The 24293-nt window shown below is 38.7% G+C and overlaps 1 protein-coding gene across 1 annotated transcript in view; it reads right to left on the bottom strand.

The window, feature by feature from the left end:
- The window catches only part of MYH16 (myosin heavy chain 16), an 82827-nt gene that overhangs the window by 6094 nt on the left and 52440 nt on the right, over positions 1-24293 (bottom strand). Inside the window, exons 26-41 of the mRNA XM_074201541.1 lie at positions 23234-23324; positions 20094-20150; positions 19486-19572; positions 17397-17642; positions 16050-16167; positions 14030-14157; positions 13333-13529; positions 10822-10954; positions 9001-9217; positions 6185-6321; positions 5955-6058; positions 4969-5161; positions 3445-3648; positions 2196-2321; positions 1134-1304; positions 355-555 (exon numbers count right to left, since the gene is read on the bottom strand). Coding sequence (XP_074057642.1) covers positions 355-555; positions 1134-1304; positions 2196-2321; positions 3445-3648; positions 4969-5161; positions 5955-6058; positions 6185-6321; positions 9001-9217; positions 10822-10954; positions 13333-13529; positions 14030-14157; positions 16050-16167; positions 17397-17642; positions 19486-19572; positions 20094-20150; positions 23234-23324 — 2410 coding nt within the window. The remainder of the gene's footprint in view (positions 1-354; positions 556-1133; positions 1305-2195; positions 2322-3444; positions 3649-4968; positions 5162-5954; positions 6059-6184; positions 6322-9000; positions 9218-10821; positions 10955-13332; positions 13530-14029; positions 14158-16049; positions 16168-17396; positions 17643-19485; positions 19573-20093; positions 20151-23233; positions 23325-24293) is intronic.

Genomic DNA, 24293 nt, shown 5'->3' with positions numbered 1-24293 from the left:
ACATCAAGTTGAAGGGAGCAAAAATATTCCTTGAATTTGAAATCATTCCATGCCTTACTTAATATGAGGAATTCTTAAGGAATGATACTTGTTTTTTAACATGTTCTTATCTTTAAGGGTACAATGTGTGCTGTCTGTTAACATTTCCCACCAAATGACTGCGCTTCAGGGTTTCAGGGCCAGTTATAACAATGGTTCCAGAAATAGTCCTCTGGCTGAATGTTTCCCTCCCCTCAGGAGACTAGGGGAATGCTAGTGTTGGGACAACATTTTGGCTTCCTCCTTTGGAGAGGTCATTTATTGGGAAAGGGTGTGAGAAGGGAAGGACATGGGTTTGACTGCAAAGCCACATACCGCTTCATCTATTTGTCTCTTGTAGACCTTCAGTTTGTTCTGAAGCTTCTCTACCAGCTCTTGCATGCGCTGGTTGGTCTTGTGATCTTCATCTGTCTGGAAGACCAGCTCTTTGAGACGACGTTCATTTTTACGCAAGATTTTGACTGTCTCAACATGGCGTTTCTGTTCAGAATCCAGTTCAGTTTCCAGCTCCTTAATCTGAGGTGGGGGGTGAAGGTTGGAGAGGTAGAAAATATATCTGAATAAATCAGTAATGATGTTTTTTATTTTTTATTTTTTTGCAAGGCAATGGAACTGAGAATTGGTTTTATGGTAGTATGGGAATGAGATGGATAAACAGAAAAGGGATGTTTGGAAGCTAAATGGAAAACTAGTGGGGAAAAATACTGATGAACACAAAAGTGAGGTTAATAGCATTCTAGGTGGCATCAGTGATAGCGTGTTTTGTTGCTTCTTGTTTTAGGGCACAAAAAGGAAGACAAAAACCCCTTTAAGAAAGAAATTAAAGCTGACTCTCCAATGTCATTTTCTTTAACATCTGCAATTTTCAGCTCATGTCCAAACTCAGTATACATTTTTGGCAAAAGGCATTCTGACCCCAGTCAAATCCATCTATCCATCCATCTATCCATACTTCCTTCCTTCCTTCCTTCCTTCCTTCCTTCCTTCCTTCCTTCCTTCCTTCCTTCCTCTCTATTTTTATAGAAAATTTAATAAACTGAGAGTTAGATGTGTTGAGAAGGAAATGTTTGGCCAATACTGAACTTTCTTCTTACCTTGGCTTCTAATTTCATTATTGTGCGCTTTCCACCTTTTAGAGCCAACTGTTCAGCCTCTTCCATCTTAGCTTGCAAGTCCTTGATGGTGAGCTCATGGTTCTTTTTTATTTTCTCCAGGTGCATGCAGTGATCCTGCTCTTGACGGAGTTCTTCTGCCATCCTAGCAGCCTTGGAATGAGAAAGGAGAAGAGACATTAAAGTGAGACAATTTGTTCCATTTCACAGAGGCTGAAAGACTTGGTGCTCATTGGCTTTGAGGAACTAAATGGCCAATTTGTCAATCCCCAGCTGGAGTGGCATTTCCAATTGTATAGGATGACTCAAGAAAGCATTTCCATAGGACATCTGAGGAGTGCCAAGGAGTACAAAGGATGCTCATGTATAAAATGGTTTAGTAGAAGCAGAGATTGGCCATTATTCAGGGAGGGAGGAGTAAGTAGGAAAGGTATGTTATTCTATGCAGAGAGAACCCTTAGTCAAAGTAATATGAGAAACAAGTACTAGGCAAGAGAATGAGAAACCGTAGGAAACAGGGAAATTCTGATGTTCCCTATGTAGTCTTGGGGACCCTCCCTGATGCAATTATCATGATGTATCGATGGTGTTTACAAATGGGTATCTTTATCAGGCCAGGTCATGTATCATATTGCTACTGAGTGCACACACCTATGTGTCTTATATTGTATTTGAGGCAGTAAGTGACATTAAAACTTTGAAATCAGGACTAGTCTGGCACTGCCAGATCCATCTGGTTTGGGCCAGCTGACTTTGCCCCTGGTTCCTATCCTGTCCTCAGTCAATTGTCCTTTGCATGCAAAGTGGCTCTGGAGAAAGACTGCCTTCTTTCTCCAGTGATAGGTCATTCCATTTCTGTCATTACCTGTATGACCTTGGGCAATTCACTTAATTTGTCTGGGCTACATCTTCCTCAGCTGCAAAACGAGGAGGCTGCATGAGATGACCTCTAAAGTTCTTTCTGACTATGAATCTTTTATTCCATGAGTACAAGAGGACCTGTGTACCACTCTTACTGGCAAAAGAAAGGAAGAAGGGACTTACATCAGTCATAGCTTTCTTGGCTCTTTCATCAGCTGTACGGAATTCACTGATAAGCTCCTCATGTTCATTGGAGATGCGCTGGATATCTGATTCCAGTTTACGCTTGACCACCAATAGACTTTGGTTCTAAAGGAGAAGAGATAGCATTGACAAAGAGGCCAACAGCATCCTTTTACTCTAGGATATGGGGGGGGGCGGGGAGACAAACTTGGCTTAACATATATAGAGCACTATTTCGGAAAGTTTAGAATTTCTCCAGTGTTGTTCAATGAGCACAGCTTGAAGCTGAATTAGTCAACATTCAAAATTTATAAAATATTCTCAGAACAGATGATACAAAGAAAAAAAAACATAATTCCTACTCTAAGGGAGCTCATATGCTAATGGGGGAGAGACCATGTAAATGATGGGTGTCCAGCCTTTTAGCTCTTTTGGACCACATTGCCCAATAACAATTTGTCAATGACTGTGTACAGAATTTAATATTTATGACTATAGTATAACCCATATAACAATGAGTATAATAATAAAATGTAATAATGTAATATAAATGGGATTTGAAGACCTCATGTGGCCCATGGACTGTGGATTGGATGTACCTGGAATAACTGTACAAATAAAAGATATGCAGAATAAATAAAAGTTCATCACTAAGGGCATCTAGGTGGTACAATGGATAGGGTGAAGGTCGAGAGTCAGGAAGACTCATCTTCCTAAATTCAAATCCAGCCTGAGACACTTCCTAACTGTGTGACTCTAGGCAAGTCATTTAACTTTGTTTGCCTGTTTCCTTATCTGTAAAATGAGCTGGAGAAGAAAATGACAAGTTATTCCAACAATTTTGCCAAGAAAACCTCAAATGGGGTTACAAAGAGTCATAAATAGTTGAAATGACTGAACAGCAACAGTCTCAGGGGGAAAGCATGGAAAGATGGGAGGGAGAATGAGACTGAAAATGACCTCCAGCAGAAAGTGGTATTTGAACTAAGTGTTGGAGATTACCTCCAAAGCCCCTTCCAATTCTAAATTTATAATCCTATGTGAAGGGGAGTTTTGGGTTTTCTTGTGATTTTTTTAACTTAGTTTTTTTTAGAGCAACCAATGAACTAAGAGAAATTTAAGCAAGACACGGGACTATTTGATAAATATTCTGGGTTTTGAGTGAGAATCCTTGGATCTAGAAGGTTACCCCCGTCCCACAAGGGCTGTGTAAACCAGGCCGGATAGAGGCAGAGATATGTTTGCTAACCTGAATGTTGACTTCATTGTGTCTCTCAGTGATTTCAACCACCTCCTGCTCCAGTAGTTTTCGAGATCGCTCACTGCCCTCCAGGCTAGACCGAACTTCTTCCAATTCTGTCTGTAGAAGGCTCAGGCGGCGTTCCTGAAGATTATACTGTTCCCGAAGCTCCTCATGTTGTCTAGCATCCTCATCCATTTGGATCTGGAGATCCTGCCAGAGGAAAGGGGGCATGAGAATTGGACTACTCAGTGCCCACCTGAACTCTAAATTTACCTTACATTTTCCCACCTTTCCTCTTTTGTTCATGCTCTTCTCCCTGCCTGGAATCAATCAATCTGTTGGGCGATTTATTGCATGTCTACAATGGACCAGGCACTGTACAATTGACAATATAGAGTCAAGTCCAGTTACAAAATAAAGTTGGTTTGGTGTGGAAATCAGGAGAACCAATTAGATTCTATTTTATGAATATTGACTCCATCTTGTGTTGCCATATGTATTCTTCATCTTATTATTTTTCTGCAAATCATCCATGGGAAACTAGATGATGTAGGTCATGTATTGTCTCATTTAGTCAGGTGGATGCAATTAAGTGGCATCTCAATTCTGGGAAATGAAAATTCATTTATCTACTTCCCAACTAGACTGAGTCACCTTTCCACATATATTCCAACTTGGGAAATTCCTAATTTTTCCTTCAATTAGAAATTAGATTATTTAATTTTGTTCCCTGGCTTTTATCCTCATTGTTTTCTTGTAATTAGTTGATTTTATTTGATTGTTTTTAATACTTGAGAATTTATCACTCTATATTCACAGTCTTTGGACTAGCTGGGGAGTCCATTCCTCCATTTATTATGCCTGTCTTGCTCAGATTGTTTCCTCAGTTATTTTTCACAACAATAGGCACTGAGGGACAGTGTGGGACAGTAGAGAGAACACTGATTTTGGAGTTTGAGTTTTTCCACTTCATCTTTTGAGATCTTGGTTTCCTCATCTGTTAAATAAATGAGGTTGGAACAGATGAAGTCTGAGGCCCCTCCAGCTCTAAACCAATGAGCTTCCTCTTTGCCTGCTGAATTTCTCTCTATTCTTCAAAGGCCAACACAAATGCTATCCCCTCCAGGAGATCTTCCTTGATTTCTCAGGATGACTACAGCCATTTCCCCCACATGCCTCACATAGCTCTCTGAGTTTGAGCCTCCCTAACCATAGAAAATTGAGTATTAGCATTACCTCTGCTAGTGTCTTTTCTCCCAACAAAAACCTCAAGCACAGATTCATACTTTATAAACTTTTGGGAGGGATGAAGGAGTGAAGGGGAGAAGTACAATTCATTAAGCAGATGAACAATGAAATCAGTAAGGTTAAACCCCTACTAGGCTAGACCTGGTTAAGTCAACATTCCTTAGATTTCTGATCCTTGCTGAAGCAACCACCTGAAAGTCTTGGACAAAGTCAAGGTATCCTTCAGCCCTAGATAGCCCTTGGTCTTCCTTGCCACCCAACTCCTCCCCCTTTCCTCAGTACCTTAATTTGTTGCTGTAGTCTTTTCAGTGTCTTGACAAGCTCACTGTTATTTTTGTTAGCATGATCCAGTTGGATTTCCATTTCATTCAGATCTGTCTCCATCTTCTTCTTGAGTCGGAGAGCCTCAGCCCGTCCCTTGGCCTCAGCCTCCAGGCTGGCTTGCAGGGACTCAATGGCCCGTTGATGGTTCTTCCTGCCCATTTAAACAAAAACAGCTAGCCCAACTCCAGGTGTTAGACCTATGTAAGGTAAACTTCTCTAGAAGAGATGATTTCTCATATATCTTGTTGATTAATTGGGGGAGGAAAGAATGAAAGAATGCCTAGTCTCAGGCTGATCAGCTTATCAATGAACTTGCAACTTGGTTTTGTAATGGATGTCTTGGGTTGTTTTTGATTCCATTTGTCATAAAGACTTTCATTAAATTTTCAAAATAAAATAACTTTTAATTCATTTTAATTGAAAATTAAATTTGTGCCACACAATATACTGTATAGTTGACCCTGGCATGGACCTAAGTGGATGTCTAAAAGCCATCTCTCACAATGACAATATAGATAGTACTTTTGGAATGAGGTAAGAAGTGATTTTTGTTTGTGAATGTTGGGATGGGGTGGGGTTACAAAACATATCTACTAGTATGTTGCAACTTCAAAAAGGCCAGGAATCCCTAGCCAAGCAGCTACTCTGGCTGCTAGACAAGCATGTAAGACAGCGTTCCAATGTGGACAACTTGGAAAACAGTATTCTCCAAATCACAACATTTATTTTCTGTAAACTTAAAAAAAAGTACTAGGAACATATCCAGAAAGCTCTTAAAACAGGAAATCCACTTTCTTGGGTCACTGAATTAGTGAACTCTGCCTAAATCCAAAGCAGCATTTATTTTAGTCAAAGTTAGCCCTTTTCCACTAGGAAGGGAAGTTGTTTTTTTCTAGTGGAAACACTTTGAAAAACCTATTTTAAATACTATGAATTCCCTTTACCTTGTAGCTTCAAATTCTTCTTCCTTCTCATGAATTCTCCTATCAATGTCAGCTTTGACTTGAGCCAATTCCAACTGAATACGTATCACTTTACTTTCTTCCACCTGTCAGAAAATATACAGTGTCAGTTGTTATGGACTTAGGGAGTTAGGTTCTGGCTAGCCAATTGCTGGGACTCAGTATGCAGAAAAGGAGGTTCCATCTTCCAGAGATGCTGCCTGAGTGATTACCTCCAGGGAAGACTCAGCTTCTTCCAGAGCCACCTGTAACTCTTCCTTCTCAATCTCTAACTTCTTCTTCAACTTCTGAAGCTCATGTACACTCCTTCCTCCCTCACCAAGCTGGTCAATTAACTCTTTGATCTCCTCTGAAAAGAAATATTATCATCATTGGAAATGTCAATGGTTGGTGTAGCCTTGACTTTCAAAGATCTCATTTTGCTCAACACACATAACATTATCATTTCTGTGGATCTCTAGTCCTGTTTCAGGGAGGACAAGCTCTAGCCATCATAAGATCATGTATTCAGAGCTCAAAGGGACTACAGAGTCCAACCTGATGCCCAGGGAAGTTAATTGACTTGCCTATAGTCACACAAATAGTAAGTGGCAGAAATGGGATTTGAAATCTTGTCCCCTTACCCCAGAACTTGATTTTTCAAGATAGAAAAGCTTTCCAAGGGACTTGGTAACATTATTAAAGGATCAAAGCTCTAGAACTGCCTGCCCACAGTCACAGATAGTAGTAAGTAGCAGAATTGGGATTTGTACTGAAAGTTTTCTGACACTGTATAATGGTGACTGCCAAGATGGGAAGCGTTTCTATAGGAGACTAGCAATAGATTGTCAACCCAGAGATAGAGGGGAATTTGACTGTCACTTAGACCAGAACTCCATCATTTTACCAAGGATCAGTTTAGACCAAATCAGAGAAGCTTATTATCAGAAGTTTAGCCAGAAAATGATGATTTCCTTGGGGCCCTGACAACTCATAGAAACTCTTTACTAGGAAAGAAAGGAGTCATTTCTGTCTCAAATGAGGACACTCACAATGGTACAATCATAGATTCTTGAGATATCAAAGTGGGCTACCTATTATCCTTAATATTAGAGAGAATGACTGTGCTAAACTTGATCATCAAACAGAGATAATAAGGGAACCACTCTGTTCTTCCTTTGCTGGAAAACCCCATTATATGTGATTCTGTGGGAATCAATAGAAATCGATAGCTTTGAAGCCTGCTTCAGAAGACTTCCATTATACTACTCTATTTAATACAATAGATTAAATGTCTTTACAACAACTTTAAGGAAATATCTTAATTCTCAGAAATTTTGCTATGACCCACTTCTCTCTTTTTCTAAAAGTGCATTATTTATTAAATTGTGATCTTAAGCACATTTTTAGGGGGCAAAACCAATAAGTATTAAACTATGAATTTTGATGTTTATTCATACTACTCTATGATCTTTGTAGATCTACATGCATATGTTGTTATACAGGTATAATATGATAATATTAATAATAATATTAATATTAATAATAATAATAATAATGTTTGTCTCTCATTTTTGAAGACCATGACATCAGGAAGGTGATGTCATAACAAGCACAATCACCAATCTCACTTTTTCCTCCAGAGTCATCTGGGTCCAGTGGACAGATATGAATCAAGATGATTGGAGATGCCCCCGGATGCAAGACAATCAGGGTTAAGTGACTTGCCCAAGGTCACATAGCTAGTAAGTGGCAAGTGTCTAAGGCTAGATTCGAACTCCTGTCCTGTTGACACCAAGGCCAGTGTTCTATCCACTGTACCATCCAGCTACCCTTATACAGGTACAATGACAAAATGGAAGAGGCATTTGTCATTGGTCTTAGAATAGAAGACTTAGGTTCAGGGTCTCTGATACTCCCTGAATCCCCTCTCTTAAGTAATATTCACCAGAATAAAATTCCAATGGAATGAGAAAACTATTTCCTTAAAGCTTATTGTAATAGTAATTGATCCATTATGTTAAAATTATTACGTCCTTCAGTCATGACTGATTCTTTGTAACCTCTTTGGGGGATTTCTTGTCAAAGATATAGCAATGATTTGCTATTTTCTTCTCTAGCTCCATTTTACAGATGAGGAAATTGAAGCAAAGAGGATTAAAGGACTTTTTCCTGAGTCACAGACCTAGTAAGTGCCTGAAGCTGATTTTCAACTCAGGAAAATGAGTCTTCTTGACTCTGAGTTCAGTGTTCTGTTTACTGTGTAATCCACCAGTCTCACTGTGTTAAAGAAGGTAGTTTCATGGAAAGAGTTTGGTATAATGGAGTGCCAGACTTGAAGAAAGAGGAGACCTGAATTCAGTTCCCACCTTGGAAACTTATTAGTTTTGTCACTGTGGTGAAATAACACATTCTCTGACTCTTAGTAACTTCATCTTCAAATGGGATTCTGGCTAAAATGTAAATCTGTACCAGAGTAACACACTAGAAGGAGAATCTCAAAGTCAAGGGCAGTTAGGTTCATTTCCTAACCCTGTCATTTATTGGCTAAGTGACCCTGGGCAAGTCACATCACTTTTCAGGACTCTAGACAATTCTATAGGACTTCTAAGTTGTAGTTACCTTGGTAGAGGGAGTTTCCTCACTTTGGAGTCTCATTTTAACTAATAAAATCACAAGTCACTAGACTTTTGTAAATCTGTATTATTCCAATTACTTCACAGGGTTATTGTGAGGATCAAGTAAGTTAACTTAAGTAGAAGACTTAAAGTGCCATTTTAAATAAATAAAGTGCCACTTTAAATAAATACCAATTATTATGTTATAGTTGTACTATTTCTCCCCTCCGAATGACCCAATAGAAGGTACTGACATCTAATTAAAGAGTATGAAGTAAGATGGGGTCATTAAGCCTTAAAAAAAAAAAAACATTGAAGCTCCCCAGAGAACAGACCTTATCTCAGAACATTCAGCATCCTGCCTGCTCATGGTCTCTGATGCCCCCCATACTCCTTTCTGTAAATCCCTCCTAGGTTGTGTTGGACCTTGCCTTGAAGAGTCTTGTTCTCTTTTTTAACTGATTCCAGGTGCTCTATGGACTCTTCATAAGCTGTTTTGATCTTGAAGCTCTCGGTCATATACATGCGGCACTCCTTCTGGGCACTGTCCACCTCGACCTGCAGCTCCTCACATTTCTGCTGCCATTCAGCTAGCATTTTATCAAAGATCCGTTGCTTCTTGTCCAGGGCAGCAGCAGCAGCATTGGCCTAGAGAAATGAAGTTCATATTGTACTCTGTTGGATCTGTCTGTTGTTTTGCTTATATGATGACAACATGGGAACTAAAAGACAGGGAGTCAGGTCAGACTGCTTAGTGAAAGCCAATTGTTAAAATCTTTGTCAGCATTCACATCTTAGAAATCAGTAAATCCTATAAATCAGGGTTTGAGTTACTCTTTTATTGATTTATAGACTAAAGAAAGTAATAGCAAAAAATGTTAATAAAACCAATTAAATTTAAGTGTCAAGCATTTTCACAGAGCTGGCTGTTAAATGTTTATAAGCCCATCACTGCTGATAGCATAAGAAACCAATCATACCTTATACAATGGTAATTTTTGGAATAAAAATACAATATATTCTCCCCTAAAACACAGCAACCCAATTTCTCAACTTTAACTTTCATATATTGTGGTAATATACCAGATTAATAAATTCTTTGAGAATAGATATGATTTCATGCTTTATCTGTTCCCCTACTACCCACACAATCCATGTATAGCACTTTATAAATGATCTATTGATCAATATGCATCATTACATAATACCCATAAGAGCCATGTAATTCTTTTGGTGTCCAACAAAGCTGGTCATTCCTAGAGTTTATTTTTCATTTCCTTTGAATTCTTCATATAATCCCTAAGATTAAATATGTTAATTTCTGGTTTATCCTAGATGGATTAACTTCTGCTAAATTCTATTCAACTGCTCTCCAAAGATGAAGTCACCTTTGCTTGTAGATTTTGGAACATTTAATCTCAAACGTCTCACTCGTTTTTCACTAGCCACCTACATAGATAGCTATGATTATGAAATTCTTTCCTCATTGGATAGATGCTGGCTAGAAACTAGTCTGCCTCTATAGATAGTATGAGGCAATAGCTTTATATTAACCTAACTAAGATCTGTGGGCCCTGTTTAAATGTTCAATTACAAATTGTTCTGAAGTAAAGAAGCATGGACATATAACAATATGAATAGCTGAGAACTTATGAGCATGAGGATGGCTTTGATATCAGAGGATGGAAAACAATGGAGGATCCCTAATATTTCATTCCAATACCAAATTTTGACTTTATTATAAACATGTTTCTTATGTCAAGGGGCACCTGGATAATCTACTGAAGGATGGGATGGCTTTGGTATCAAAGGAAAGGAAATAATGGGGACCCCTAACATTTTCCCCAATTTAATATTATGAAATGTTGCCTTTATCATAAACATTGGTTTTATATTTCATATATAAGGATTGCACAGGATGAGAAGGTATGGGTGGGTTGCAATGTACACCAAAGGAAGGAATACTTACATTGATGAAATCACAGATCCACTAAATTACTTTTGCTTTTTTAAACTGAAGTATATAAAATAGATGAAAAAGAAGGACTTATACAATTTTGAGATAACAAATGAAAAAAATCCTATGGAATTTCCTGGAGCAACTATTGGGACAACTGGAATTCAAGGTTCCAATATCCAAAGCCTTTATTAAACCTAACTGGACCCTGCTTCTTTCTAATTCCTCCCAGCATCCCCCATGATGATGCCATGTGATCTTTTCCCAAGATAAGATGCTCAGCTGAGCTTCTTACCTTCTCCAGGTCAATGGTGAGATCTTCTACTTCTGCTTGGAGCCTCTGTTTGTTTTTCTCCAGGGAAGCAGCCCGAGCCTGGGCAGCTTCTGCTGCCTCCTCTGCTTCCTGAAGCCTGGCAGCCAGTTTCCTCCTGTGGGTACAAAGTCCAAGGAGGTAGTTAGGAGTATAAAAGGAGCCATTCTTAACCAGTAGACTCTATTCTTGTACATCATCTTGGCCTCCATCTGGAAAGAGATCATTAATCAAAAAGGTTGACTATATTATTTAACAACTTAAAATTTGGTTTTTACCTCTTTTCTCTCCCTCTGCCCCCATCTAATAGTGGATAGAACCTTGGAGAAGGGAGACAAGATGATCTTAGTTCAAATCCTGCCTCAGACACAAACTAGTTGTGTGAATTTGGGCAAACCATTTATTTGTTAAATGAGGATATTAGACTAGATGGCCTCTTAGGTCACTTCCAGTTTGAAATTTATGATCTAACCCATCCTTCAAGGGACAACTCAAGGCCCTCTCCTCTCTGAAGTCTTGTTGGACCACTCTTCTCCCTGTTTCTCTCTGAAATCATGTAGGCCTACCCATCTTAACCACTCATTTGGTATTTAATCACTGAATTATAGAGAAACACTGCCTCATGTTATTTATCTGTTTACCTGCATCTCCAGCTAAATTATAAGCTTCTTGAGGGCAAGGGATTATGTATTATTGTTCTTTTGTATTCCTTGAAGTGCCTAGTTCAGTGTGAAACAGTAATTGGCATAATAAGTACTCAGTAAAACTGATTGAATTGAGTTGAAAACTGTCCCAAGGAGGAGAAAGATGAAAATGAGGAAAAGATGATGAAGAGGGGGCAGCTAGGTGGCACAGTGGACAGAGCACCAGCCCTGGAGTCAGGAGTACCTGAGTTCAAATCCAGCCTCCAACACTTAATAATTACCTAGCCGTGTGGCCTTGGGCAAGCCACTTAACCTCACAAAAGATGATAAGGAGGAGGAGGAGGAAGAAGAAGAGAAGGAGGAAGAAGAATATGAGGATGAGAAAGAAGAGGAGAAGGAGATGGGAGAAGAAGAAGAGGAGGAAGAGGAGGTGGAGGTGGAAGAGGAGAAGGCAGCAGAAAGAAAGAAAAGAAGTAGGAAAATGAGAAAAAGATGAATAAAAAGAGGAAGAGAAGGAGGAGGAATAGTGGAGGTGAAAGAAGAGTAGGAAGAGGAGAAGGTGGAGGTGAAAGAGGAGGAGGAGGAGAGGAGGAGGAGGAGAAGAAAGGATTTCTAGTTTGCAAAACACTTTAAAAATGATCAGATTTCATTCTAAAAATGATCTTAAGTTGTATTATTTGTCCAGGGCCATTTAGTAAATATCTGAGATTGGATTTGAATTTAGAGTATCTTGACTCCAAGTCCAAGACTCTACCCACCACACTACCTACCTATATGTTGCCAAAACAGGACTAGAAGGAAGGGAGGGTGTTCAGATTAGGGGGTTAGTTTCTTTTTCCTCCTGGGAATGGATTGGATCCCATGGATTTCTGTATTAGTATGAACACCCCAAAGTACAATGTCATCATCTTGGGTTTCTTAAAATGGAAGGGAGCACCTTGGCATTCTAATAGCCCAATTATAATCGTAGAAAGTCACAGTTTCAAACTTCTCCTGGATCATTTTAACCTTTATTTCTTTGGAAAAGTTCAGAGCCAGTTCAATTTTATTTAACCAATATTTATTTATTCAGCATCTAGTGTATGTTGATCATACAGCATTGAGCAAAGTATAATTTAGCCATAATTGTCTTCAGGGAGCTTTAATGCAAGGTTTTTTTTTTAAACAATAGGCACTGATTTCTTGGTTTATTTTGAAAAAATATACTTTGATAACAATTAATTTCCTATGTAATCCTGTGTTTTTTATTTTATACATTTAAAAGAAATTCCAAGAAGAGGTCCATAGGCTTTGTCAGACCGTCCAAGGAGTCTGTGACACACACCCCAAAAGGTCAAGAACCCCCATCTAGTAGGGGAATATAACTGGGTAGATGGCTTGTAGTATTTAAATATATGGAAGGGGATGAGGATAGATACTATAAGGATATGACCCCCCAATTCAGATTGGCAGTTTCTCTATAATCTTTAGAGTTATCTAGAGCACAAGACATTCAGTAACTTGTTCAGGGATGCACAAATAGTTTACGAGGTAGGACTTGAAGCTAGGTTTTTCTGGCCCACTATGACACATAACCCTTAGGTGAAGGGAAGCAAAGAGTTCTTCAGAAGTATAGCCCAAACTCTCTCCTGGACATACTCCCTAGAGTTCCTAGGCCAAAGACATTCTCTACCATGGAATGGTATCTTCTGACTGGTCCCTGAATTGTGTACTCTCCATAGTTTTGGTATCTTTCTATTACTTTTTTTTTTTTGCCTCTGATCTCAGCAGCAAGACAGGTTAAAATTATGATACATTTAAAGCTCTTTTCCACACTCCCCCCCCCCCACTCCACCCAAGTCCCACAACTCACTTGGTCTCTTCCAGTTCCTCAGTTTTCTGAATGGCATCAGTTTCATACTTGGTTCTCCACGTGGTCACCTCAGTATTGAGTTTGGACACCAGGCGCTGCAGCTCAGATTTGCCCCCTTGCTCTTCTTCCAGCTGCTCTTTTATCAAATCCAGATCATGTTTAGTATTGGCCAGACTCACGACAGCAGCACTCCGTGACTGTAGATATTAGGAATATTAAAGAATGTGTTTACCAACTGGTGTTAATCTCTTTTTGGGTCAAATCAGAACCCTTAACTTTTTTAAAAAAATTGTAACAACTTCAGCATGACCATTGTGGACAGCTCAACTACCTTTATGTCTGCCTCTCTACCCCCAACACACACACACACATACACACACACACACACAAAAATCCTTCTTTAAGAATCTGAAGCATTATCCTATTGGGGGGGGGGGGGTTTGTCCTTTTTTATCCCAGAGGCCAAAACCAGAAGCAAAGCTGGTCATTGCCAAAAGGCAAATTTAAGCTTCCTAATAATTAGAGTTGCCTTAAGGTGAAAGGAGGTGCCTTGAGAGTTCCCCTTCCCTTTCTTGGAGGTTTTCAAGAGAAATGAGACAACTCTTTGTTGTAAGGATTGCCATACATTGGAATAATTGGTCTCTGAGAAGCCTTCTCACTCCCCAGTTCTGTGATCCTATGATTCTGTTTCTCAGACCTTTGACTCTTCTTCCATCTGCCTCTTGTAGTCTTCCACCTGAGAGGACAGTGAAGTCTTCATCCTAAAGATTTGATTGAGCCGACTCTGAGATTCCTCATATTCCCGACTCAGCTCACTGTTTTCAGCTAGGTAAGAGGAGAGAAGATGAAAAGATATTCAGAAGAAAAGAGTCTCTCTAGAAAGTTTCTCAGTTTCCTGAGCTGAAATGAAATAGTAGAATAGGAGATTAATTTGTTTTGTTTTTTGGTCTACGCTTTGATTTTATTGGTATCAGGGAAATTTGGGAATGGAAGCCCCCTGCACTAATACAGACTTCTAAATATATTCATCTCTAATTATAGTGGTAACAAGATAATTGGGGAACTGAGAAGTTAAATGAATTTCTCGGGGTCTCATGGCCAGTATATGTCAAAGACAGAATTTGAACCCATCTTCCTGATTCCAAGGCTGACCCTAGTAAGAACTTCTGGAAAGAATAAGTGAAGAAGTATTTATTAAACTACTTGCTTTGATATTGTAAACATTTATTAATAAATCATTAAAAACTTCTTTAATTGAATTGAAATATGGAAAACATTGATCAACCAGCAACCAATATTAAATTCTAACTGAAAGATGATTCCAGGGAATTTCCTGGGAAGAAATTTCCTGGAAGAAATTTCCAAAGAATTTCATGGGAAGAAAGCAAAGGTATAATCACCACCTAGGCAAGTCATCCTGTCCTTGGGAGTATGTGGTGAGAGCATATTGAGCAGAATGATGAGATGGAGGGGGTCATTCTACAAAATGTTCTTGCTGTCCCAGAATTTAATCTTGCTCCACTGGGGAGGTGACAACAAGCATTTTAAAAGACCAGAGAATAAAACTGTATGAATCAGAGATGAATAGCAAAAAAACTTGGGTTCCAGTTCAGGATCTTTTAAAAATGATATGACCTCTAACAAATCCTTGGGTACCCTAGAAACATAGAATCTCAGTAGAAAAGACAGTTGTAACCATCTGCTCCAATGCCATTATTTGACAGATGAGGAAACTGTCTCAGAGAAATTGTAGCTTACCCAAAGCCACCTGGATAATTAGTACTACATTTAGCATTAGAACCTAAATCTTTTATCTTTAAGTCCAGTTGTGTTTTCCCCCCTCCATTGCATCATCATACTTCATTTACTAATTCACAGAGATATTATGAGGATCTAGAGAGTCTTAGGGAGGGGAGAGAAATAAAAAGGAATAAGTATTTATATAGAGTGTTTTAGAAATATATTCTCATTTGATCCTCACAACTGTGGCTATTCCTATCCCCATTTCATAGTTGAGGAAATGAAGGCAAACAGGAGTTAAGTGACTTGCCAAGGGTTACACAACTAGTGTCTGAGGATGGATATGAACTCAGTGCTCTAACCATTGCTTCAACCATCCCTGCCAGGACAGGTTCCATCTTACAAAATTTAACCCTTCTTTCATATTAATGTCCTTCTTCCTCATCTCCTTTTAAAACTCTTTTTTATCCCCTTCAGGGTTCAGCTCCAGTGATATCTCTTACAGAAACCTTTCCTGATTCTCCCTAGAAATCACTTTTCCTTCATTTTATATTTGTTTGTCTTCATACATGTTATTCTCCACCATAGAAGTAAAAACTCTTCAAGGACAAGGACTTTTTAACTTTTGACTCTTTTGTCTTAAATCCCCCATGTCTATTGGTATCTGGCAAATACCAAGGGTTTAACAAATGCTTCTTGAACTGATAGCATACATGTAAGAAAACATCACAGAAAGATAATGGAAGTATAAGGGAGAACACCCTTGAAAGATAACATACATAAAAAGTATCATTTCACAAAAATGTCAGATATTATTTTTCCTATTTATAGTCTTTTTAGTTCTATGCTATTAAATCCTCTCCCATCACAGATAAGAATTGGATATAATTTTCTTTTTCCAATAACATCCCAACATCTAAGACACCATTTTCCACCCTGCATCATTCCTTGGATGTATCCTAAGGAAATGACTTTACCTTGGAGCCTGGTCCTAACAGCATTAAGCTCTGCTTGGTTTCTCTCCAGTTCAGCCACTTTAGCATTAGCCTCAGATAAATTGTCTTCCAACTTCCGGACATGAGCCTCAGCATTCACCTGAAGACAAAGATGACACTTGGTAATTAGAAGGGGAGCCAAGTACAAAAGGATGAATTCTTTTGACCTTTTGTAATAAGTGAAACAGCAGATATTTGGTATCTTTTCTGCAACAGGCCAAATAATGTCTTTCAGGAGTCATGTGGGGAAAACTAAGGATAAAGAAGGAAACAGTTTAGGCTAAATAAATAAATGAAAATTTAAAATATATATCTAATACATTCAAATGAATCTATATATGGATAATATAAATAAAATTAGAACAAATGTGAATTTATATGCATAATCAGGCTTAAATATATATGCTAGATGTATATTTATATTTTATTCTTATTTATATCCTACATAGATATTTTCAATCTTGAATACATTTTAAAATTCTTGTTTATTTTTTATTTGTGCCTAAACTTTTCTCTTCCATATGTAAGTATCAATCCAGAAAAAGTCCCTTCCAAAATAGATAAATTCAAGCCCTAATATGTATTTTTTATTCTTATTCATTTATGTACTATAAATAATTTGTTTGTTCAAAAGGTATTACTTCTAATGCTCTTTCTAGTATAAATGTATATTTTTATAAATGTAAATATATGTATACATTTATATGCATATATGCACACACATTTACATGTTATCAAATCCTTTTATAATCAATAAATTAAAAACTTAAAATACATTTTTATTTTCTTCCTTATTTATAAATCATATATAAATAATTTGTTTTGCTGAAAGGCATTTCCTCTGCAGTTCTCTATAAAACATAACATTTGCATACATATTTTATAAATGTATATGTATGCACATATATATTACATGCATTTATATATATAGCCAGAAGTCCCTTACAGAGTCTAACATAAAGATCTCCATTTGGTCAATATCTACTTTACCTTGTCCAGCACTTCAATCTATCCAATTTCTCCTCAGTTCTGTTAGGCCCATAGTTGGATCTACTTGTTTAAATTGCTCCATCCTTGAGTCCTTCCCTGATTGGTTGGGAACTGAACTACCTGATGGTTTCCTACAGCTAGTGCTATTTCTCTATGCATTCTCCCCTTTACCTGAAATCTTATGGAACTGGTGCTATTTGATCAACAGCTTCTGAGACCTGGGAAAATCTTCTCTCCAATGAGAAAGGGTCATGGAACACCTGTCTGCTTCCTTTGAAGTCAACCCCTGCTCTCAGTCTAAAGTTGATGAGATGAGGAGGATGCTTGGTGATGCCTCACCTTGGATTTCTGGACAGCCTCCATGCTGGCGCTAAGGTCATCGATCTCTGCTTTCATGACTTGCTTGTCCTTTTCCAGCTTGGCTTTCACCCTCTGGAGGTTCTCCACATGTTCTGTGAGCTCGGCCATGGAATCTGTGTGCTTCTTGCGCAGGGTGGAGGCAGTAGCCTCACTCTGTAAGGCTGCTTCTTCCAGTTCCCTACGAAGTTTCAGGAGCTCGGCTTCCCGCTTGCGGTTCTGCTCAATCTTGAATGGGGATGGAGCAGAAGATTTAGAATTGAAGAGTAAAACTTACTGAAATCTGGAAGCTTCAAACTTATCATTATTTCCTTTCCCCACCCCCACCACACCTAGAGTATTATGCTCAATTATCGGTACCATAAGTTGGAGAATGTCCAGAGAAAGGCATAACCAAGATGAGAAAAAGTTTTGAGTCTTTATCATATGAATGAAAGAAATGGGAATCTTTAGCCTGGAAACACAGGATGGGATGTGATAGACATAAGATGGGACATGGGAAACATGTGTTAGAACATGATAGACACAGATTGGGACACGATAGAAATGACATGGTAGACACAGGATGGGGCATGATAGAAATGAGATGTGACATGATAGACATAGGATGGGACATGATAGATACAGAATGGGACACAGTAGACACAGGATGTGATGTGATAAACCCAGGATGGAATATGATAGACACAGGATGGGACGTGGTAGATATGGAATGAGACATGGTAGCCATCTTCAAGCTGGAGAAGGCACTAGGTTTGTTCTGTTTAACCCCTAGGGCAGAACCTGGAGCAAAAGGTCAAAGTTGTCAAGATGCCAATCAAGACTTGATGTGAAAAGAAATTTCCTCTCAGTTAAGGTTCTCCATAAATAGAATGGTCTACCTCAGGAGGTAGTGACTTCCCTTATTGAACTCTTCAAGAAGAAATTGAATGCCACTTGTTAGGGACATTGTAATGTGGGGGATGTATGTGTATGTTTACACATGCGTGTTGGATAAATTGGACACTGGAATCTCACCCAACTCTAAACTATTTATGATTCCAATCTGGTTGATGAGTGTATTAGCAATGTATGACTTTTACCCATTCAACATTCATTCACCAATTCAGCAAATACTCACTAAGCACCAATGTGCAAGGCATCATAGTAGGTTTACAGCATTGAAAATATGAATACATATAGATGTGCTAGCCTATAGAAGTCAATAACACTTTGACATTGAAGAGTGCTTCTCTATAAGGAACTCAGAGTTCCTGAACCACTTCATTCTCCCATTTCCTTCCAGCTAAAGGAATAGAGATAAACAAAATCACTGACATTGTATAGTTGAGGAAACTGAGGTACAAAACTGAAAAGGAAAAGTCAGTGTTGGAGCTGAACCTGGGACTAATATCTGTTGAGCTGAAGCCATTCACTGTAGGACTTGAATAAACTACAATATCAGTTCATCCAAGAGGTTAAGGGAGAATGTCCACTACTAAGCACTTAGGGGGTAATTTAGTATGATCAGTGTTGTTTCCTTTATGACCTTACCAGTTAATTCCAAGAAAGAAGTAATAATAGGACTTGGGATGAAGTAGTCAGACACTGTGCACTTAAAATGCCAGGTACTAAGGTGGTCCTACATATTGTATTTTTTAGTGAAAAAATTTGTATTTTAAATATAAAGATGATACTCCTGACCCATATGGTCAGTAGGTCTTCCAGAAAAGGAGAAAACCCTAATAAGTCACTTCCTCTTTTCTAGGGTCCTGTTTTTGTGACTTAGTTGGTCAATATTATATGTATATTATATGTATATGTTAATGGTATATGTATTATGTGATTATAGATTCATAACCTCAAGCTCATAAGAACTATGTCCTAAACAAATGCGTTACAAATAAATGTTCATGGTTGGCTTCATATTCTATACCCATCCACTGACTTCACCCCAAGAGTCTTCCAAAGAAGATAGGAAAGAAATTTTTAAAAGACTGATCCTTTACCTCTCACTAACACATCAGTATTTTTATATCCTCCAGGATGAGTAGGGGAGGAAGTCTTATATCCTCCTCTGTATATAGGTTACCTGAGCAGAGGTGGCCCCTCCAGCTTCTTCCAGCCTGTCACTGAGGTCTTCAAGGTCCCGGGACAGGTCACTACGCTGTTTCTCCACCTATGGAAGCAATTGAGGAAAGAGCTTTAACTATATAACTTCTTTGTGAATATCTCTAGGCATGGTTTCTTTTTGGGTCATCAGATCCTAGAGAGCAAGGACTATAACTTGAGTCAGTTCTACACACTGCCATAGCTAGTAGGGACACTGAGTAATTGGAAATCCATTAGTTTCCTCTATTTGACCAAGTTAATAAGTCTTAGTTCTGTAATAAATTCAGGATGCAGTTAACTTGGCAATATATTCCAAGGTCCTTAGGTTCGGGGGACTCAATGAATAACTTTCTATCAGTTCTAATTCCAATAGTGTTTTGGGCTTTTTTTGGTGGGGAGGGGTAGCCAATAGTTTTTCTTTTTCATTCTCCACAGTCTAGTCTGGCTGTTCTGGTTGCAGTTTGGCCAAGACTAGCAAAGCACTTCTCCATCTCTTGGCTGGATCTAAGCTCCAGTTCCACTTAGAATAGTTTAATTTTAGGCTTTCTTAGTACCTTTGCCAAAGAATGAGGACTTTTTACTATTTACCTTTGCTCTCATAGCCCTCTCCGCTTCTAATTCTTCTTCCAGTTCCTCAATTCGGGCCTGGCAGATACAAAAACCAAAAAATCAGTCTTTCTCACAAGAAGTTAGAGTATATCAACCCCAACCATTATCAAAAATGTAACTTGGGGGACAGCTAGATGGTATTGGGGCAGCTAGGTGGCTCAGTGAATAGAGCACAGCCCTGGAGTCAGGAGGACTTGAGTTCAAATCCAGCCTCAGACACTTAATAATTACCTAGATATGTGTCCTTGGGCAAGTCACTTAACCCCATTGCCTTGCAAAAAAAAAAAAAAAACAACCTAAAAAAATGTGACTTGGTATAGGAATACAGTGTATATATCATTAACCTTAACCAAGAAGGTAAAAGATAAGAGTTATGTAGAAGGGAGTTAAGAAACATGCTAACTGCTCAAAAATGAAATGTTTCTCTTACATTGATGGTATCAAATTCACAAGCAGGGATATGGAGGGATCTGTTTCTCTTTGAGTTTGACAACACTACTCTGAACAATCAGGTGATAAAGTAGATAGAGTGATGGGTCAGGAATCAGGAAGACATCTTCCCGAGTTCAAATCCAGCCTCAGATATTTGCTGGCTGTGTGACCCTGGGAAAGGCACTTCACCCTGTTTGCCTCAGTTTCCCCCATCTGTAAAATGAGCTAAAGAAGGAAATGACAAAAATACTTCAGTATCTTTGCCAAGAAAAACCCCAATGATGTCACAAAGCATTGAACACAATTGAAAAGTGACTGTCCAACAATATTTCTTCTCCCATCTCAGCATCTTTATACAGACTATGCTGACAATCCTTTGAATGTCCTTTCTCCCCTTACCCTCTTGAATCCCTTCAAGGTTCAACTCAAGTATCTCCTCCAAGAGACTTGCCCTGATTACCTCTTGAGCTGCTTTGTGTTTATTATATATTTGCTATTTACCTGTTTGTATATTTGTGTTTGTTGTTTTTTTGTATTTGTCTTTGCTGTTTTTCTTCAATATAATATATAGACAAATCGCACTTTATATAAATTCTCATGCAAATTCGACTTAGGTAAAAAATTCTGAAAGACATCTGTTTTCCAAAAAATACCTATCTTAACTTTATAATACTGTTTTCTCTCTAGCTCTCTCTTTCTGTGTGTGTGTGTGTGTGTGTGTGTGTGTGTGTGTGTGTGTGTCTGTTTCTCTGTCAGTCTGTCTCTCTCTCTTTCCATTCCTGATCCTCTTCTTGGCTCTCCAAGACCTCCCTACCCCCCCCACCCCCCCAAAACCCCTCCCAAGTGAAGGACTGCAGAGAGACTGCTGTAACAGATCAGGGTGTTAACTTGAGACTTCTTGTAGGGAGAGAAAAGACTTTTGACTCACCCTGCCCACTTACCCTCCTTTCCTGCCCCACATGTCTGTCTTCCATCCCTTTTTAATAGGGAACCCATGTCACCCATCATTTCCTATCTCTGAATGTGTCCAGCCCTAATGTGTCTGCCCCAGCCCTCTTCTTCTGGGTCCTTGCCCCCTCCTTCCTCCTCCATTCTCTGTCCCCTGTCCCCACTTGACTTTCTGTGTGCTTAGCCCCCTCCCTCCACAGACGACATACAGGGCTCCCTTCTTGTCTCTCTCCATTTCTCCTTTCCCATATCCTCTGGCAAATTCAAAAATTGCTTTACATACTTGTAATCCACTTGAATGAAGTAGTGTTTAATTTTGTATTTGTATTCCGATCAACTGGCATAGTAACTGGTTTGAGTAGGCACTTAATAAATGTTTACTGAATTGAATTTTTTGTTTTGTTTTTGTTTTTTAGGTTTTTGCAAGGCAATGGGGTTAAGTGGCTTGCCCAAGGTCACACAGCTAGGTAATTAAGTGTCTGAGGCTGAATTTGAACTCAGATACTCCTGACTCCAGGGCCGGTTCTCTATCCATTGTGCCACCTAGCCGCCCCTATTGAATTGAATTTTTACAAGTATGGAAACTGAACAAGGAAGGAAGAGGAAGGAGGGAGAGAAGGAAGAGAGAAGAGGAAGGAAGGATGGAAGGAAAGGAAAGAGTGAAGGAAAGGAAGCAAGGAGGGAAAGAAGAAAGGAAGGAGAGAAGAAAGGAGGGACAGAAGGAGGGAAGGAGAAATGCAGCGAGGGAAGGAGGGAAGGAAAGAGGGAAGAAAGGAAGGAGGAAAGGAAAGAAAAGAGGAAAGGAAAGGAAGGAAAGAGGGAGGAAGGGGGGGAGAATATGGAAGGAAGGAAGGCAAGAGAGAAAGAAGGAAGGGAAAACTTTTTAAGTGTCTACTACTGGGTTAAGTACTTTACAACTACTATTTTATTTGATTCTCTCAACAAGCCTGGGAGGTAGTTTATTTATTATCCTCATTTTACAATTGAAGAAACTAAGGCAAACAGAGTTATTTGCTCAGGGTCACACTGCTAATGTGTATCTGATTTGAACACAAATTTTTCTGACTCTAGGCTCAGTGCTCTATTGAATATGCGACCAGCTGCCTCTAATATGAGCCAATTTGGGTGGGACTTGGGATATAAGCTAAGAGCTGCACATACTTACCATTTGTTTTACTTTTTCCTGATCTTAGGATCATAGGTCTCTAACTGGAAAGGACTTCAGAGGCTGACTCATCTAATCCCTTCAATTTATAGATGAATTTCCTCAACCACAGAGAAAGTTTCAAGGTAAAAAAAATGTGGTGGGTCCTAATATTAATCATGAATCATGTACCTGGAGATCACCTCTCACCTATGTCTCTTAGTTTGTCTGGTATCCTTCAAAGCTTAGTTCAAATTCTACATTCTGCAGGTCTTGGCCAACCCCTCCCACTGATAGTACCTTCTCTCTGAGAGTATCTTCCATTTACACTGGATATATCTTATATTCACCTAGTTATTTACAGGGTTGTCTTTCCCATCAGAATGTAAACTCCTTGAGGGCAAAGTCCACAGTTCTGCCTTTATTTGCATCTCCAACACTTAGCATAGCACCTGGCCCAAACTAAATGCTTGATAAACGATCATTGATTGACTTAGAAGTTGAGAATCCCATGGATTAAAACAAATGAAATAAAGTGAAGAAGGAAAAAGAAAATTATTCAGGGGGTATCTGGGCTTCTCTTTTCTCTCCATACCTGGTGTTCTTTCAGTTTCCTCTGTAGTGTGGAATTCAGAGATTGTTCATCCTCATATTTAGAGTTGACAGAATTGATTTCCATGTCTCTCCTAAGGAAAAATAAAGTTTGTCAAGGTAGAATTTCACTCTTAGGAAAAGTTTTCAGGATTAGTTTAGAATTCAAGGAGGCCAAGGAGGAGAGAAACAGGCCAGAATGACTACTCTTCTTGTAACGAAAGGATGTTTTTCCTTATTCCCTCTAAGGGACCTCACAAGGCAAGTGTCTTCTTGTCCAGTGGATCAGTCAGACCCCTTTAGTTTTCTGGGGAAAGATTATAAAATGTTTTCCCTGTGGATTAGTTTAATCATTCTGGTATGTAATTAGAAATTATGCTGAAATAGTGAATATAAAGGTTCATATCTTTATCCTCAGATATTCCACTTCTGGGCATGTTCCCCAAGGAGGTCAAAGATGCAAATAAAGGTTCCATGTTTACCAAAATATTCAAACCAGCACTTTTTTTTTGTAATAATAAAAAATTAGATACAAAGCACAAGTCTGTTTTTGGGGGAATGGCAAAACAAATTGTGGTACATGAATGTAGTGGAATATTATTCTTTTATAAGAAACAATGGATGTGTTGAATATAGAGAGGTTTGGGAAGACATATGAACTGATGCCAAGTGAATAAAATAGAACAAGGAAAACACTCTCAAAAAATACTCTGCATTTAGATGATAAGTATTAGAAATTAGAGGCCACAAGACCTGGTTACTACTCTGACCAGTTCAGTTGGAAGATAGTATTGGGGAGACAGAGATATGATAGAAGGAGTATTTAGTGTACAGTCAAAGAAATTGGAGCTGAATCCAAGGATTGCCACTTATTTTGTGATCTCTCAGAGCCTCATCTGAGTTTCCTCATTTGTTAAGTGGGGATAGAAATATATCGACTTGTACCACCTACTTTATAGGGTTTTTATAAAGAAAGTGCGTAGAAATAAAGTGCCTTTATAACTGAGGCAAATCTGTACAAGGTAAGTGTGTTCCCTGGGCAGTGCTGAGTATTTTATAATTGA

Source organism: Macrotis lagotis, chromosome X (assembly GCF_037893015.1).
Source record: "Macrotis lagotis isolate mMagLag1 chromosome X, bilby.v1.9.chrom.fasta, whole genome shotgun sequence".
In the NCBI taxonomy this organism is placed as follows: domain Eukaryota; kingdom Metazoa; phylum Chordata; class Mammalia; order Peramelemorphia; family Peramelidae; genus Macrotis; species Macrotis lagotis.
This window is presented reverse-complemented; position numbering and strand designations above follow the sequence as displayed.